At 40.9% G+C, this 13316-nt stretch overlaps 1 protein-coding gene across 7 annotated transcripts in view; it reads right to left on the reverse strand.

Annotated features, from left to right (window-relative positions):
- Nucleotides 1-498: 498 nt before the first annotated feature.
- GNAL (G protein subunit alpha L) overlaps nucleotides 499-13316 on the reverse strand; it is a 172619-nt gene continuing 159801 nt past the window's right edge. For all 7 annotated transcript variants that reach the window (XM_079982954.1, XM_079982955.1, XM_079982957.1 and 4 more), the window contains 7 exons: nucleotides 8398-8452; nucleotides 7189-7262; nucleotides 6008-6066; nucleotides 5649-5769; nucleotides 5160-5290; nucleotides 2612-2679; nucleotides 499-2146 (listed from right to left, as the gene is read on the reverse strand). In XM_079982954.1, the coding sequence (XP_079839080.1) occupies nucleotides 2000-2146; nucleotides 2612-2679; nucleotides 5160-5290; nucleotides 5649-5769; nucleotides 6008-6066; nucleotides 7189-7262; nucleotides 8398-8452 (655 nt within the window). In that variant the 3' untranslated portion in view covers nucleotides 499-1999. The remainder of the gene's footprint in view (nucleotides 2147-2611; nucleotides 2680-5159; nucleotides 5291-5648; nucleotides 5770-6007; nucleotides 6067-7188; nucleotides 7263-8397; nucleotides 8453-13316) is intronic.

Here is a 13316-nt window from a genome sequence, read left to right on the forward strand (position 1 = left end):
AATACAGTACCTAGAAAGATTACTAATGTGACCCCTCTGCAGAGTTACAACCACAACATGTCTGCCCATTTGTCAGGGGAAAACGGCTGGGCTTACATAAACAACAAACATGCTATCCTCCTTTAAGAATTGATTCACATTGGGTGGTTGAAAATATTTCAAAGAGTAATTTGCCTTTAAATTTAAAGCAAAGGGTGAAGATAATCCAAGAGATACATAATCTATGAAGGTATGTAGGCTAACACTTCTAAATTTTGTTATTGCAATTACAAATTTTAAACGTTTGTACAGGTTACCTTGGACACAGGAAACTATGTACTCTGACATAACACCTATGTATAAAATATAAAAGCAGTGTTATAGTACTGAGAAGGACATGCCTTATTGCTACTGCAATTCTTGCTTTTATATTATACTGTACCACAACTTATTTTGTGAATGTCATTTGCATAAATTATTCAAGTTTGAGAAATATCCACACATTGTGATTCTACAATATTTAAAATAAAACCATTTTCTAAGGTCTCTTTATTAAGAGAAATAAAATTGTCATCTTGTAATTCTCTTAGGCCAGACACAAGGGTTAAACCTTTTCTTCTTTCTTCCAATTTGCACAATGAAAGCGGCTGTTGCAACAGAGATTGAAGAGCCTTTATCTAATGGTGCTTCTACACATTCACAATCTGCAATTGTGAAATTGGCTATGAATGACCAAAGAATTACTGAACATAGGTTTTTTTTTAAAGGTAAAACAAAATCCTTGGTTTCCATGAAAACACCAGGTTGCAATTTGGACACTTGAATCAATTTCAGTGTTTTAAAGCTAAGACTGAGAAAGGCATATTTGCTGCAACATCTGGTGGCAGTAATAACTTACTTTCAAAGGTATATGACTAAAATTTGCATAATTTATATTTTTTTTTATACTAAAGAGCATTTCTTTTTATATAAACCAGAAAAACCCTAAACTCTACAGAGAAGTTTTTTACCTTCAGTCACTGCTGCAGGTAAAGTTGACATCAAGCTGTACAGCGCAATCAAAAACATACTTACATCTTAGCTCGTTTTACAGGTACAGCCATAATCAAGGCACAAAGATCTTCTACAAGTATTTATCTTCAATAAAATTGTACAAAATAATATTACACTTTACAGTCTGTACAATATAATAATAAACCAGCAGTAAAACAAAAATAATATATATATATTATATATATTATATATATAGGGAGAAGACTGTTGTCCAAAAATGATCTAAAGTAGTTGGATCATTTGTGGACAGAAGAAACAAAAGTGAGGGTGAATTTTCTGCCTAGATGCAAGTAGTCTGAAAAAGTAGCTCTGAATTCAAATGCCTGAGGTGTGTAGAGACTCTTGGCTCCAAACCTCCAGAAAAATTGCTCATCTTCCCTGTGCCTCACTATCTAGTCTATTTCCTGTGCCAATAATGGCTTAGAAGAGGAGGTCACCTTTGTCAGCTGACCTGCAACTCAGTTATGTTAAAAACTGTGACTAATATTGTGGTGCTGCTACATCACGCGTGTATATATCCTCAACAGTATTTCACAACCCTAAAACAAAGTGCATTATTCTCCCCCACCCAATCTATCAAGTACTCTTCAGCGTCACGGTAGAAAGGAAACCCATGCACACCGCAAGTATGACATGGTGTCGCCCAACTAGCAGATACCAGCTTGAACAAACCTGCTGGGGGGAAAAAACAACTAGCAGGCTATGTCCAATTAAAAACAAAACAAAAATGCAACCAAACCTAAGGAAACAGAGGTAGCCAAAGGCCTTAGTGGAATGACACAGAAGTGGCATATAAAAATAAAGCACACACATCGTCCCATAAAGCATGAACTGGGTTGAAAGGCTAATCAAAGTAAACAAACTGAGGAGGCAGACGTGTATCTATATAGCATCTCCCTCTTACTTCACATGAAGAAGTCGGAAAAAAAGATTATGTTTAAAACCACAGGCTCCATGGTGTTCTCAATTACAATAGTTCATACTGCCGAAGGTGCATTCTCTGAATGATGTCTCTACAGTCGTTGAACACTCTGCGGATGTTTTCTGTGTCAACTGCACATGTAAAGTGGGGGTAGCAGTAATGCTTTCCATCTCCAGTCGCCGTGCTTATTCTCTGCAGGGGGAAGAAAACCAATACAGAGTCAAGACTTGAAAGGCACAAACTGTACCTGCCATTGGACAGCTATCAACACAACAAAGTGCTGCTTTGAGAAGTGAAAGGCAGACCTGGAAATGGCAAAGTGTGTGTGCGTGTCCAATCTAAAACCAGAGGGTTATATGCATTAATCTTAGTTATCTGGTTCACACAAATGGGCTGGAGGTGAAAGGCAAGCCATTCTAAAAGGAATACCAGATAGAAGACAAAATAATTCTACGTAGCTAGACAAGTGACCAGGCATTTTTTCCTGATTTATAAAACGGGGACATTGTTGATTAATATTTAAATAACAGCTGGATTTCAAGATGTTACACATTTTCTATAACGTTCAAAGATTATACTAAAACTCCTTTCTGGTCAAATGAGTTTATCGATAGTAAATTAACACAGCCAGTCAATGTTTTTTAAAGTGTCACTTACTAAAAATTCATCCCGGATAAAAAACTTTGCTCTTGTAACTTTGGGGTCTTCTCCTGCATCTGGCGTTGCTGTTAGGAACATTAAATAAGTAAGTAGTAATGACATGTAGATATAAAAAAAGGAAAGCATGGTTAAGGCAGATTAGATAAGCATGGGCAATTTACTGCCTTTTATGTATCAGTACAATTTTATGGCTAATACTGTCAAATGTAAGAACATTTATTAACTTAAATAAAACTAACCTCATTTCACACACTTAATCCCCAGAACTCCCTGAACAAGCGACATTCCTTGCAATAGTAACATTTAGGTACATCATTATCTACAACTTATACTTTCATCATTGTAATATACATCAGCTAAAATATTCCCATGTGGGCAAATGCTCTCTTGATTACTGTCTAACCAGTGGTGACTGGTGCTCATTGGGCCAATAGGGCATAATGCAGGGAGGCCAACAGTAGGTGGAACCAGAGCCAAGGGCAGGTAGAGACCTTTGTATTGGTTTGAGTTCTATAAGGGCAAAACTGAGTCTGGAGGAGGAGGAGGAGGAAGCAGGCAGCCTTTAGGGTAGTTGTGAACAGGGTAGGAGGGCTAGGCATCAAGGTAGGTTTGGTGGGGAAGTGCCCTAACACGACGCAATATGGAGAGGCGTTGGAAGAAAGGAATTGCTCAACAAAGCAACAGTTGTCTGAGATAGGAAGAATAATACACAGAACACATTAACATTTAAACAAGATAAGAGGATTTGCTCCCAGGCTATCTACATTTTGGTTATGGCAATGAAACCTTCATACATGATTCTCATCTGGTGTAGTCACATGGAATGCTCAGTAGTTCAAGGAGCTAAGCAGTTTTCAGTCTAACTGCTCTTGAGTATTTGTTACTTTGTCTGGTGGAGTTTGGGAAAAGAATCTGGAAATTAAGAAACCCAAAGGGCAGGAAGTCCAGAAGCAAGAAGAAGGCCAATGAAAGAGTGAAAAGCGGGCAAGGGACTGAGAAAGATAAATATGAACAAAAATTACTGTATTTTTCGTCCCATAGGGCGCACCGGCCCATAGGACACACCTAATTTTTTTGGGGGGGGGAAATAAAGGGGGGGAAATTATTTTTCCCCCAGGCGCAGGGCTGGGGCGGGGGATGCCCGAGCTTCCCCCGACCCCAGCCCCCAGAACAGGTTGCTATCCGCAAGCCTAGGGAGCCCGGCGGGAAGTCGCGCCGGTCTCCCTAGGCTTGCAGATATCTGTCCCCTGAGCTTGTGGGGCTGGCAGCCTCCAAACCAGGTCGGGGAACAGCGGGATGGCGGCACTGCGCCTCCCCGCTGTCCCCCGAGCTTGTGGGGCTGCCCGATATCTGCACGAAGCCTGGGGCACGCTGTGCAGTGCGCCCCAGGCTTTGGAATGCAGGCTGCTATCCGCAAGCCTTGGGAGCCCGACGGGAACTCAGGCGGAGCTCCCAAGGCTTGCGGATAGCTTCCTGAAGCCTGGAGAGTGAGAGGGGTTGGTGCACACCGACCCCTCTCGCTCTCCAGGCTTCAGCGAAAGTCTGCATTCGCCCCATAGGACGCACACACATTTCCCCTTCATTTTTGGAGGGGAAAAAGTGCGTCCTATAGGGCGAAAAATACGGTAGGTAGAAAATGAGATAAAAAACTTACTGAGGCAAAGGGAGACTATAGAAAGGCTCTGAAGGAACAGTGATTAAGATAATGTGGGAGAGTAGAGGATTGTTAGCAAGGCACCACAAGGGCAGGGATCTAGAAATCTGACCTTGATAGTCAGCCAAAATTTGTGCCTGCCAGTGGCCCCACCCCACCTCTGAGGAAGGTGCTGGGCCTTGTTTCTGATCTCGTACTGACCTGCAGAGGCATTCTGAAATGTGGGGACATGGGAAGCTACTATTTGTCCCTGTCAGTATTGTCTTCGTTGACAGGCAGCAGTTATCCAAAGCTTCAGACAGGGGAGTTTTTCTAGTCCTACCTTGAGATATTAGTGATTGAATGTGGAACCTTTTGCACTACAGAACTATGGCCCTCTGAAACTGCATGGGAAGTCAGGAAAGAACTACCTTTCTGAGCTCTCCAAGTTTGAGAAGAGGAAGAGGTTTGCCAAAAAGGTTGTCTGAGGCAGCAGCTGTTAATTGCTTCTGTCATGACCATGTCAGAGCTGCAGAGGGGACTGGCGTATCTTGTCAGATCTTCTGCTCAGACCTGCTGCGGCAGAAGTAGTGGGTGCTACTGAGATCCCACCAATCCTAAGGATGGTTTGCAGCTCAGCCCAATTGCTGGATGTTTTCACCACTCTTTCCTCCTTCCCTGCTGGTTTTCCTCTCTTAGGTGACTGTCAAGCAAGGCCACACTTCCATCTCAACTAACCAGCCTATTGGTTGTCTAAAGGTTTATTAGTGTTACTTGGAACAAAATATATCTTAACTTCTGCATTGATATATTTACTTTGATATATATGTTATTTAAGGAATTTATGCATGACATTAAAGGAAACCAAAGATTACCCTAGCTACTTAATCACAATGCAGATAAGAAACTCACCATCTTCAGGTACAGTGTAACGTGTGAATTCAGGAAAATAATCTTCAATTTTAGACTTCCCTGCCAAGACTTTTTCAGCCAGCATATCTTGTTTATTCAAAAACAAAATGATAGAAATTGTCCGTAACCACCTGCAAAGACCCACATGTTAGAATCTCATACAAACATCATTCAGTGTCCTAATTTCCAGCAGCAGCCAGCCAGTTGCTTCTGGCAACGCAGAAGCAAGGCAAGGAAGCTTGGAAGCAGGGGGGGCGACTTGCCCCCCACTGAAGGGGCCTGGCATCACATGATGTGTCCTGCCCCCGCCTGCTACACCCAGTGGTGGTGGGGGATGGGGAGCACAGAAAGTGATCTTCACTCTCTGCGTATCCCATCCCAGGCCAGTGTGCCAGTGCTTACCTGGTGGCAGCAGAGGATGGAGGGCTAGAAATGCTACATACTATTCCCCCTTCCCAATATAGTTGCTCTGTTGTATGGGAATTTTACCTGTTGTTCCAGATACTTTTGAAGAGGTCCAGGGACTCCCGTAATCTGTTTGTGTTGTTGTCTTCCCTTATGACCATGTTGTAGCTGCTACAGGCCACGACAAAGATAATAGCTGTGACATCTAGAGGAGAACAGAACACCCAGAGAATAAGATTTTTACTGTGTTGCGTTCATTGCCACAGTAAATAAACATGTTTTATGATGGTATTTATATAAATGCAATCTAGGATATACAGACAAAATGGTAAAGATTTCTGAAGGTTTAGAAACTCAGATCAATCTAAATTATGTACACTTACAACATAAAATAAGGGAGCTGGAAACATTCTTAGAACACATAATGTGAATATATTGCTTACCGTTAAAACACTGGATCCATTTTCTTCTTTCATCTCTCTGACCACCTACATCAAACATGCTGTTGAAAAGCCAGAGGTTGTTACGTTTTGGCATGCACAAGGAAAGTTACACTTTGCATGCTATGTTGTTAAACTTCCAAATGAAATGGCAGTATTTATTGCATGAAAAAAGGGACATTCCCTCAGCTTCCCGAAAATAATGTTTTATTTATATACTAACAGATAGTTGAGGAAACACAGATCAGTTGTGAAAAGGGGGGGGGGTCTGGCTGAGAGTGCAAATTTCCAAACATGTCGCAAAGGCAAGACCCAAAATGCAACAAGAAAGTGGGCCAAACAAGTCTACTGAGAAAAAGGGCAAGGATCCTCTATCTCAGGCATAGGCAAACTTGGCCCTCCAGATGTTTTGGGACTACAACTCCCATGATCCCTAGCTAACAGGACCAGTGGTCAGGGATGATGGGAATTGTAGTCCCAAAGCATCTGGAGGGCCGAGTTTGCCTGTGCCTGCTATAGTGATTCAGAGGACAGAAGGAATTAACTTGACATTCCTACAATACTTTTACAAGGCTGAGAAAGTTATTCAGCTTTACTAGAGTTTTAGAAGCACTGTTTAGAATGTAATCATTTTGAGATGCAGCATATCTTTGAGGCCTAAGAACATTCCAGAATATACCAAAAAATTCAAATGGGTAAAAGTATTAAAATGGTTCATTGGGAATGCTTCATTGCTGCAGTCAGACTAGAAAAAAGTATTAACAGCAAACATAGACTAAATGTTAATTAAACTTCTCTTTGTAGTAGCTATCATTGCTTTCGTAGGTATCAAATATAAAAATTCAAAACCCAGGGATTTTAATGTGCTATTTGAATTAGGGCTCGTGAAATAACACTTCTGCTCTTTCATTATCATTATATAAAGCCTTGGAAAGACCTCATCTGAAATTTGAAAGTTCAAGGACCATAATTTACCAAAAGAAGTAAATAACCAGCAATGGCTTGTGCAACAAATGGAGCTTTTGTATACGTTTCAAGCTTTGCTCTTCTCTTGTGCAATCCTGTTGCAGCCCACGAGGTTATTTGAAAAAAATGGTTCTATAATTTTTTTTAAGTTAATTTGGTCGCCTCTACTTTACCATAATGACAAAAAATACAGATTACTACAGTACTAGTGTACTCACTGAAAGTTTACTTTATCTACTTGGAATCTTGTCTCAAAAATCCCCGATGTCAAAACCCTGCACCTCAAGAGATCCTGGAAAGGAAAAACAGAATCAGAAGTATGTAGTTTTTTGGTTTAAAAAAAGCACTTTTTTATACTAGGAGTACAGGAGTAGCCAACGTGGTTCTTCCAGATGTTTTGAATGACAACCCTCATCACCCCCTGACTCTTGGCCACTCTGCTGGGGCTGGTGGGAGTTGTTGCCCACAATATCTGGGAGGCATCACATTGTCTACCCTGGACTATACAATTTTAACTGATATATATCAACATTTCAGTGCAACTGATGCACAATGTGAATTGACACAACTGTTTCGTCAGCTGGCTCTCTCTTCTTGGTAACTTCTCAAACTGCACAGTTCTTCCCATATCTGGCTAAATTCCCTCTGAAAAGGTATGCCTTTGTGTCTATGCCAGACACCATGATGGCACGTGCCTCACAATCAGCAGTGAAAAGGGCTGATGTGTTTTGCTTCTTGGGCATCAGGAAATGCAAACAAGGAGTTGGGTGATATTTACTTTTTGATACTGGCCAGGATCTGAAGACCTGCTTAGAATCAAGCAAGGTGGAACTATTTTACTTTTGTTCTTTGAATGGCTGCCTCCACCCCGCAATACAATAAATTGTTTTTAATCTCCCCCCCCCCGCCCCAGTTTCAAAAGCAGTCTGCCACGTGGCATGGAAGGGAAAAGGTTAAAGCCTCTGTTGTTCACAAAAACTAAATTCACCAGTCATGGATGAAGGACTAGAACACTTCAACAAATGATCTGCGTTCTTTCTGTGAATTGTGATCTCTGAATTTTAAGGAAGCAAACATGACAGAATTAACTCATCCTTCATTTGAGACATTCCCCCCACCGAACGGTTTAAAATTAGTATATTTAAAATTAAATGCTATGGGTAGCATCCAGTGGTGTCTGTGCACTCATGAAACAAATCTACCAGTAGAACAGGGACAGAGGCAATTTTTTGAAGCCTGTTCTGGAGGGTCCCTCAGGAACCCAGAGCAGGTTTCAGTGGCATAGAGCATGCAAGGGAAATACCAGACACTGCATTCCTGTTCCACGGACAGTTTTATTCTCTCAGCAGATGGACACCACTGGACATGCTAAAAAAAATATGAAGATGGCTTACAGTTCACAGCCAGTTGTTTCCCACTTTACTCACCTGATCTGTGGGTGTGTAATCAATCAGACTGACACTGTCTATTCTTTCTAGAAAGCTGAAAGAAAACACAGCTGTTAACCATGGAAAATCTAATATATCTAAAACACCCAATAACAGCTGCCTCATCCCCACTATTATTATGATACATATGGTGGGTAATCTAAGAAACATGGTTAACGTTGCAACCAAAACACCATTTATCCAATACTTTTTACAGTACAAGGGCCCCCAATAGAAGCCTATACAATCCAAATGTTGGATTAATTACCTATCAAGAAAGATGTAAAAGGTGATATTCAGAACTTTAAAAAGCTAATGCAACAAACAAAGAAGTTTAGGCAACCACTATAACAACCCTGTGGATGTGCATTGTTTAGTGTATCTCTGCAGAAACAGTGCAGCACCTTCACTTTCTAAAATACAATCTTTTTAAGAAATCATCATGCATATTTATTGTTAGATTACCCATCTTATTGGCCAACTAAGAAATTGAGTAGACCCCGTTAAAATGGAAAGACAAGTCTACTGATTTCAATGGGGCTACTTTGATTAATGAAAGAGCTCACCTATTATTTATATTTGTTGTATGTGGACCATTGCTTGCATTATTTTGCTCAATTCTGGTATTTTGTTAATGTTTTTACTTGAGTTTTAAAACATTTCCCCCCGTAAACAATCAACAAGATAACGTGCCCTGCATTACTTTTAGATTTAGGAACCCTATGAATCCACCAAAAGGTTTATTTTCACAAGGGATACAGGGCACAGCTACAAGCATAAGACAGGGATGAACCAAGACAAGGCTCCTAGGAAAGATGTACAGATTAGCAGGATTAGCCCTGACTCATATTACCTGAATTTCCAACACCTGTTGCTATGGCAACTGGCTGACTACCAGGAAATAAAAGTGTGGTGTTAAAGTTTTAAAGAAGAGCAGACATCAAGCAGAGAGAAGTGCTAGGTTATTTCCAGTTTACAGGAAATGAGAAGCTGTTGTTCATTTGCAGGCTTATACGTCTCTCCTCAATAAACCGCTTTAGTTTTGCAACAGCAGAGGCTGAACTGTGGCCTCTAGGTACCAACAGCCCCAGCTAGCGTGGTGAAGCATCAGGAATGATGAATGTGGAGTCTCAACAAGATCAGGAGGGCAACAGATTAGACACCCACCCACCCTCCTGGTTTAGAGGATAAACCTAAAACCTCTCTCTTTCCCATAATAGTAGAGCTATTGTAATTTGGGGTGCTGGCTGGATATGACTGATTTTCTAAGGCTTATGATGCCACTAAAACAGACATATAGCCCCCTTTCCTGATGCCATATTGTAGGATACAGTTGTGGAAGGATCACACTACTCTGTGATTGGAGCTTCCAACACATTTTCCTTTTGCTCATATGCAACTACAAGCACTTTAAGATTTTTATTTGGGCTGTGACACTGCTTTAAGCACAGATGTTTCCCTGACTCCAATCACCTTTCAAAACTGCTGCTAGAGTGGCAACAGAAGAGGTTCTCACATTGTACTGAGAGAAAAGAGTTAACTCCTCCCTCAGAACAATGGCCAGGATCCAAATTGGCAGGGATAATAGCAGCAGCTCTAAGTGAAAATACACAACATTTGGAGATCTGATCACAGATCCTCCACAGCATATCTATTTTGACAAAATCTAGTGAAAGTTACAAGGCAAAGTGAAGATTTGTTTAAGGTTGGAAATGGCAAGGTACTTTGCAGTTTACTTCCATGCCAATCCCTCCTCTGCAAGATGAATGACACCGTCCCCCCATGCATAGTAACAGTGCAGAGGGATGAGCTTTTTGGTAGAAAGGCAATAGCAGCCTCAATGGGACCCTGACAACCTTTCTTCTCACACATAAGTATTTAAACCCTGTGCATGACTGGTTGTTCTAAGGCACTTGTTTTTAAACACACACTACCTTTATATGCTGCTCAAAAGTTCTCGTTGCATCAGATGTCTGATAAACCTCTAATGATAACTCACCAACCATATGCAACTTTCCTCTTTAATATATACAGGATATCTATGTTGGCATATGTAAAAAAAAATATTGCTTGTGCTTTTTCGTGAAATCTGAACAACACTTTACACTCAAACATTTATTTGTCTAGGCATGAAACCGCAGTAAACAGTGCTGCCTTTGGCTGCCACATAAAAAGGTTTAACTGACTTCATACAGCTTTTGTGAGAATCCTACAGTTCAATGAAGTAGCACATTTTCTTATAAATCAGTTGCACAGGGTTCAGTTGCGCTGTGGTCTAAATCACAGAGCCTAGGGCTTGCCGATGAGAAGGTCGGCGGTTCAAATCCCCGTGACGGGGTGAGCTCCCGTTGCTCAGTCCCTGCTCCTGCCAACCTAGCAGTTTGAAAGCACATCAAAGTGCAAGTAGATAAATAGGTACCACTCCAGCGGGAAGGTAAACGGCGTTTCCGTGCGCTGCTCTGGTTCGCCAGAAGCGGCTTAGTCATGCTGGCCACATGACCCAGAAGCTGTCCGCGGACAAACGCTGGCTCCTCAGTCTATAGAGTGAGATGAGTGCCACAATCCCAGAGTCGCCCGCGACTGGACCTAACGGTCAAGGGTACCTTTACCTTTAAATGTGCATAGGATCATGCCTTAAACAGGTTTGCTAATTAAAAAAGTAATCCATCTTAACCCTTGGCCGCAAACATTCCTTGCAGCAAAGTGAGCTGTTTGTCCAGAACATAAAACCTGGGAGAGAATTTTGAATCAAGTTATATGGCTGAGAAAATGGGAAAGACAAACAAGTTGATCCTGCCTGCCAACAGGGAACTTCCTTTCCCTGTGCATCTCACTGTGTTTTCCTTTATCACTTTGCTCTAACATGAACTAACGCTGCAATAAACTGCCCAAAACAGCAATAGTTAGAAGGCTTCTGAATCTATCTTAAATATTTCACATTTGTTAAAGAGAAAAAGGCCAAGATGAACAATATTATTTAGCTACTGACATTATTATATCTATCTTTAGATTTCTAAGTATCTTTAGTAAGTTGCCTTGGAAACACATCTGACACTTTCTTTGACAAGCAATCTTAAAATTTATCTTATGTAGGCAGAAAACACAAAAGTGCAGATTTCAACCTGCACCCCCCCCCCCCGGTTCGAAAAGGTTTGGAGCTAAGGTTTCACACATCAAAAGAAAATGGATATTTACTTGTGAGGAACCCCTTCTAAACTGCTGAAATTGAAAAGCCTGGAGCATGTGCTTAATACTACCACAGAAATCAATGTAATGTGAACAGTTGTAACTGTTTGGTGTGTGGTTGATATGTATATATAGAGAGAGAGAGAGAGAGAGAGAGAGAGAGAGAGAGAGAATTTTATAGAGAAAAGTAAGGCATGCTTTTTAAAAAAAAGACATGCATAAAAAGGATTTTTTATTTGAAAGCCCTAAACAACCTTGGCCCTGTATACCTGAAGGAGTGTCTCCACCCCCATCTCTCAGCCTGGACACTGAGGTCCAGCGCTGAGGGCCTTCTGGCAGTTCCCTCACTGTGAGAAGCAAAGTTCCAGGGCACCAGGCCTTCTCGGTAGTAGCACCCACCCTGTGGACTGCCCTCCCATCAGATGTTAAGGAAATGACTAATTATATAACATTTAGGAAACATCTGAAGGCAGCCCTGTATGGGGAAGCTTTTAAGGTTTAATGTTTTACAAGGTTTTTATATATGTGGGAAGCTGCCCAGAGTGGCTGGGGCAACCCAGTCAGATGGGCAGGGTACAAATAATAATTAAAAAATCCTAATCCTAATCTCAACATCATCTTTACTATTCAAAGAAATCTTAATACAATCCCAGTAGAAACAGGTTCCTTGTGAATGATTGGTTGTTAGAAACATGGTACCTTTCAAAATGCTACCAAGACAAGAATCTTAGACACCAGCCTTGGGGAATCTTTAGCCTGCTGGGCCTAATTTGCCTAGTGTATAGGACTGTTTCAGGCAGCCTTTTGAAACGTGCCATGTTTGGAACAGATGTCCAGTGCTCCACTCAGCAAAATGAGCATTAGGGGTGGCTTACCATATTTTGAAGTAAGTACTGTAATACACGTTACCATCTAATGAAGGCCCCTCCTACAAAACCATTAAATTCAGAGTCTAAAGTAACTCTACCACTGAAAATATGACCAATCCCTATCTGAACTCTACAGAGACGCCATATTATATAGCCTTTCTATCAGGCTGCAGCAGAGTTGGGACTGCCGGGTCTCTACTGTATGCTCTGCTGAAAAATCAGCAACTTTTGGCTCCTCCTTTCTTTGAACTGTTTCAATTCCAACTGGTTCTTATAAGAACTTTGTAGCTAATAAGATGTGGCTGAGGTTGGATTTTCCTTCCTTCCTTTCTCCCCCACCGCCCAATCCCTCTCCCTTTGATTATGGATTATAACAAATAATTTGGTCACATGGACAAAACATTTGGTCACTAGAAAACTGCTTTTCCAAGCACCCAACTCCCTTTTCATTATACTTTAAGCAACCTGCAGAGGGCAGCAATAACAAAACAAAATGTGCCAGCTCACATTACATTTGGGCAAACAACAAAACTGCATTCTAAATAGTTTACACCTCTGGTTTTCAGTCTAGTAAGGTAACAAACACCTTTAAATGGATTCAAATTCTAACAGCCATTTAAAATAAAATTCAGTTTATTTGTTGTAACCTATTTATGTAACTGTTAAAATGGGTAACTCATGTTACATATAAGGGGGACAAGTTTCCGTATCTCAGATGTGAAATTACGAGTTTTAGGAATTTGTCCGGAAAGTATTTTTTTGTTTTACTATGAAAGTTTCAAATACTGAAATATTCACTTAGTATTTATTTGCATTGTCACACATAAAATAAATCCTCAAGCCAGACGGCCTTGATTATAAAAT

Source organism: Podarcis cretensis (assembly GCF_951804945.1).
Source record: "Podarcis cretensis genome assembly, chromosome: 7".
NCBI classification, from domain to species: Eukaryota; Metazoa; Chordata; class Lepidosauria; order Squamata; family Lacertidae; genus Podarcis; species Podarcis cretensis.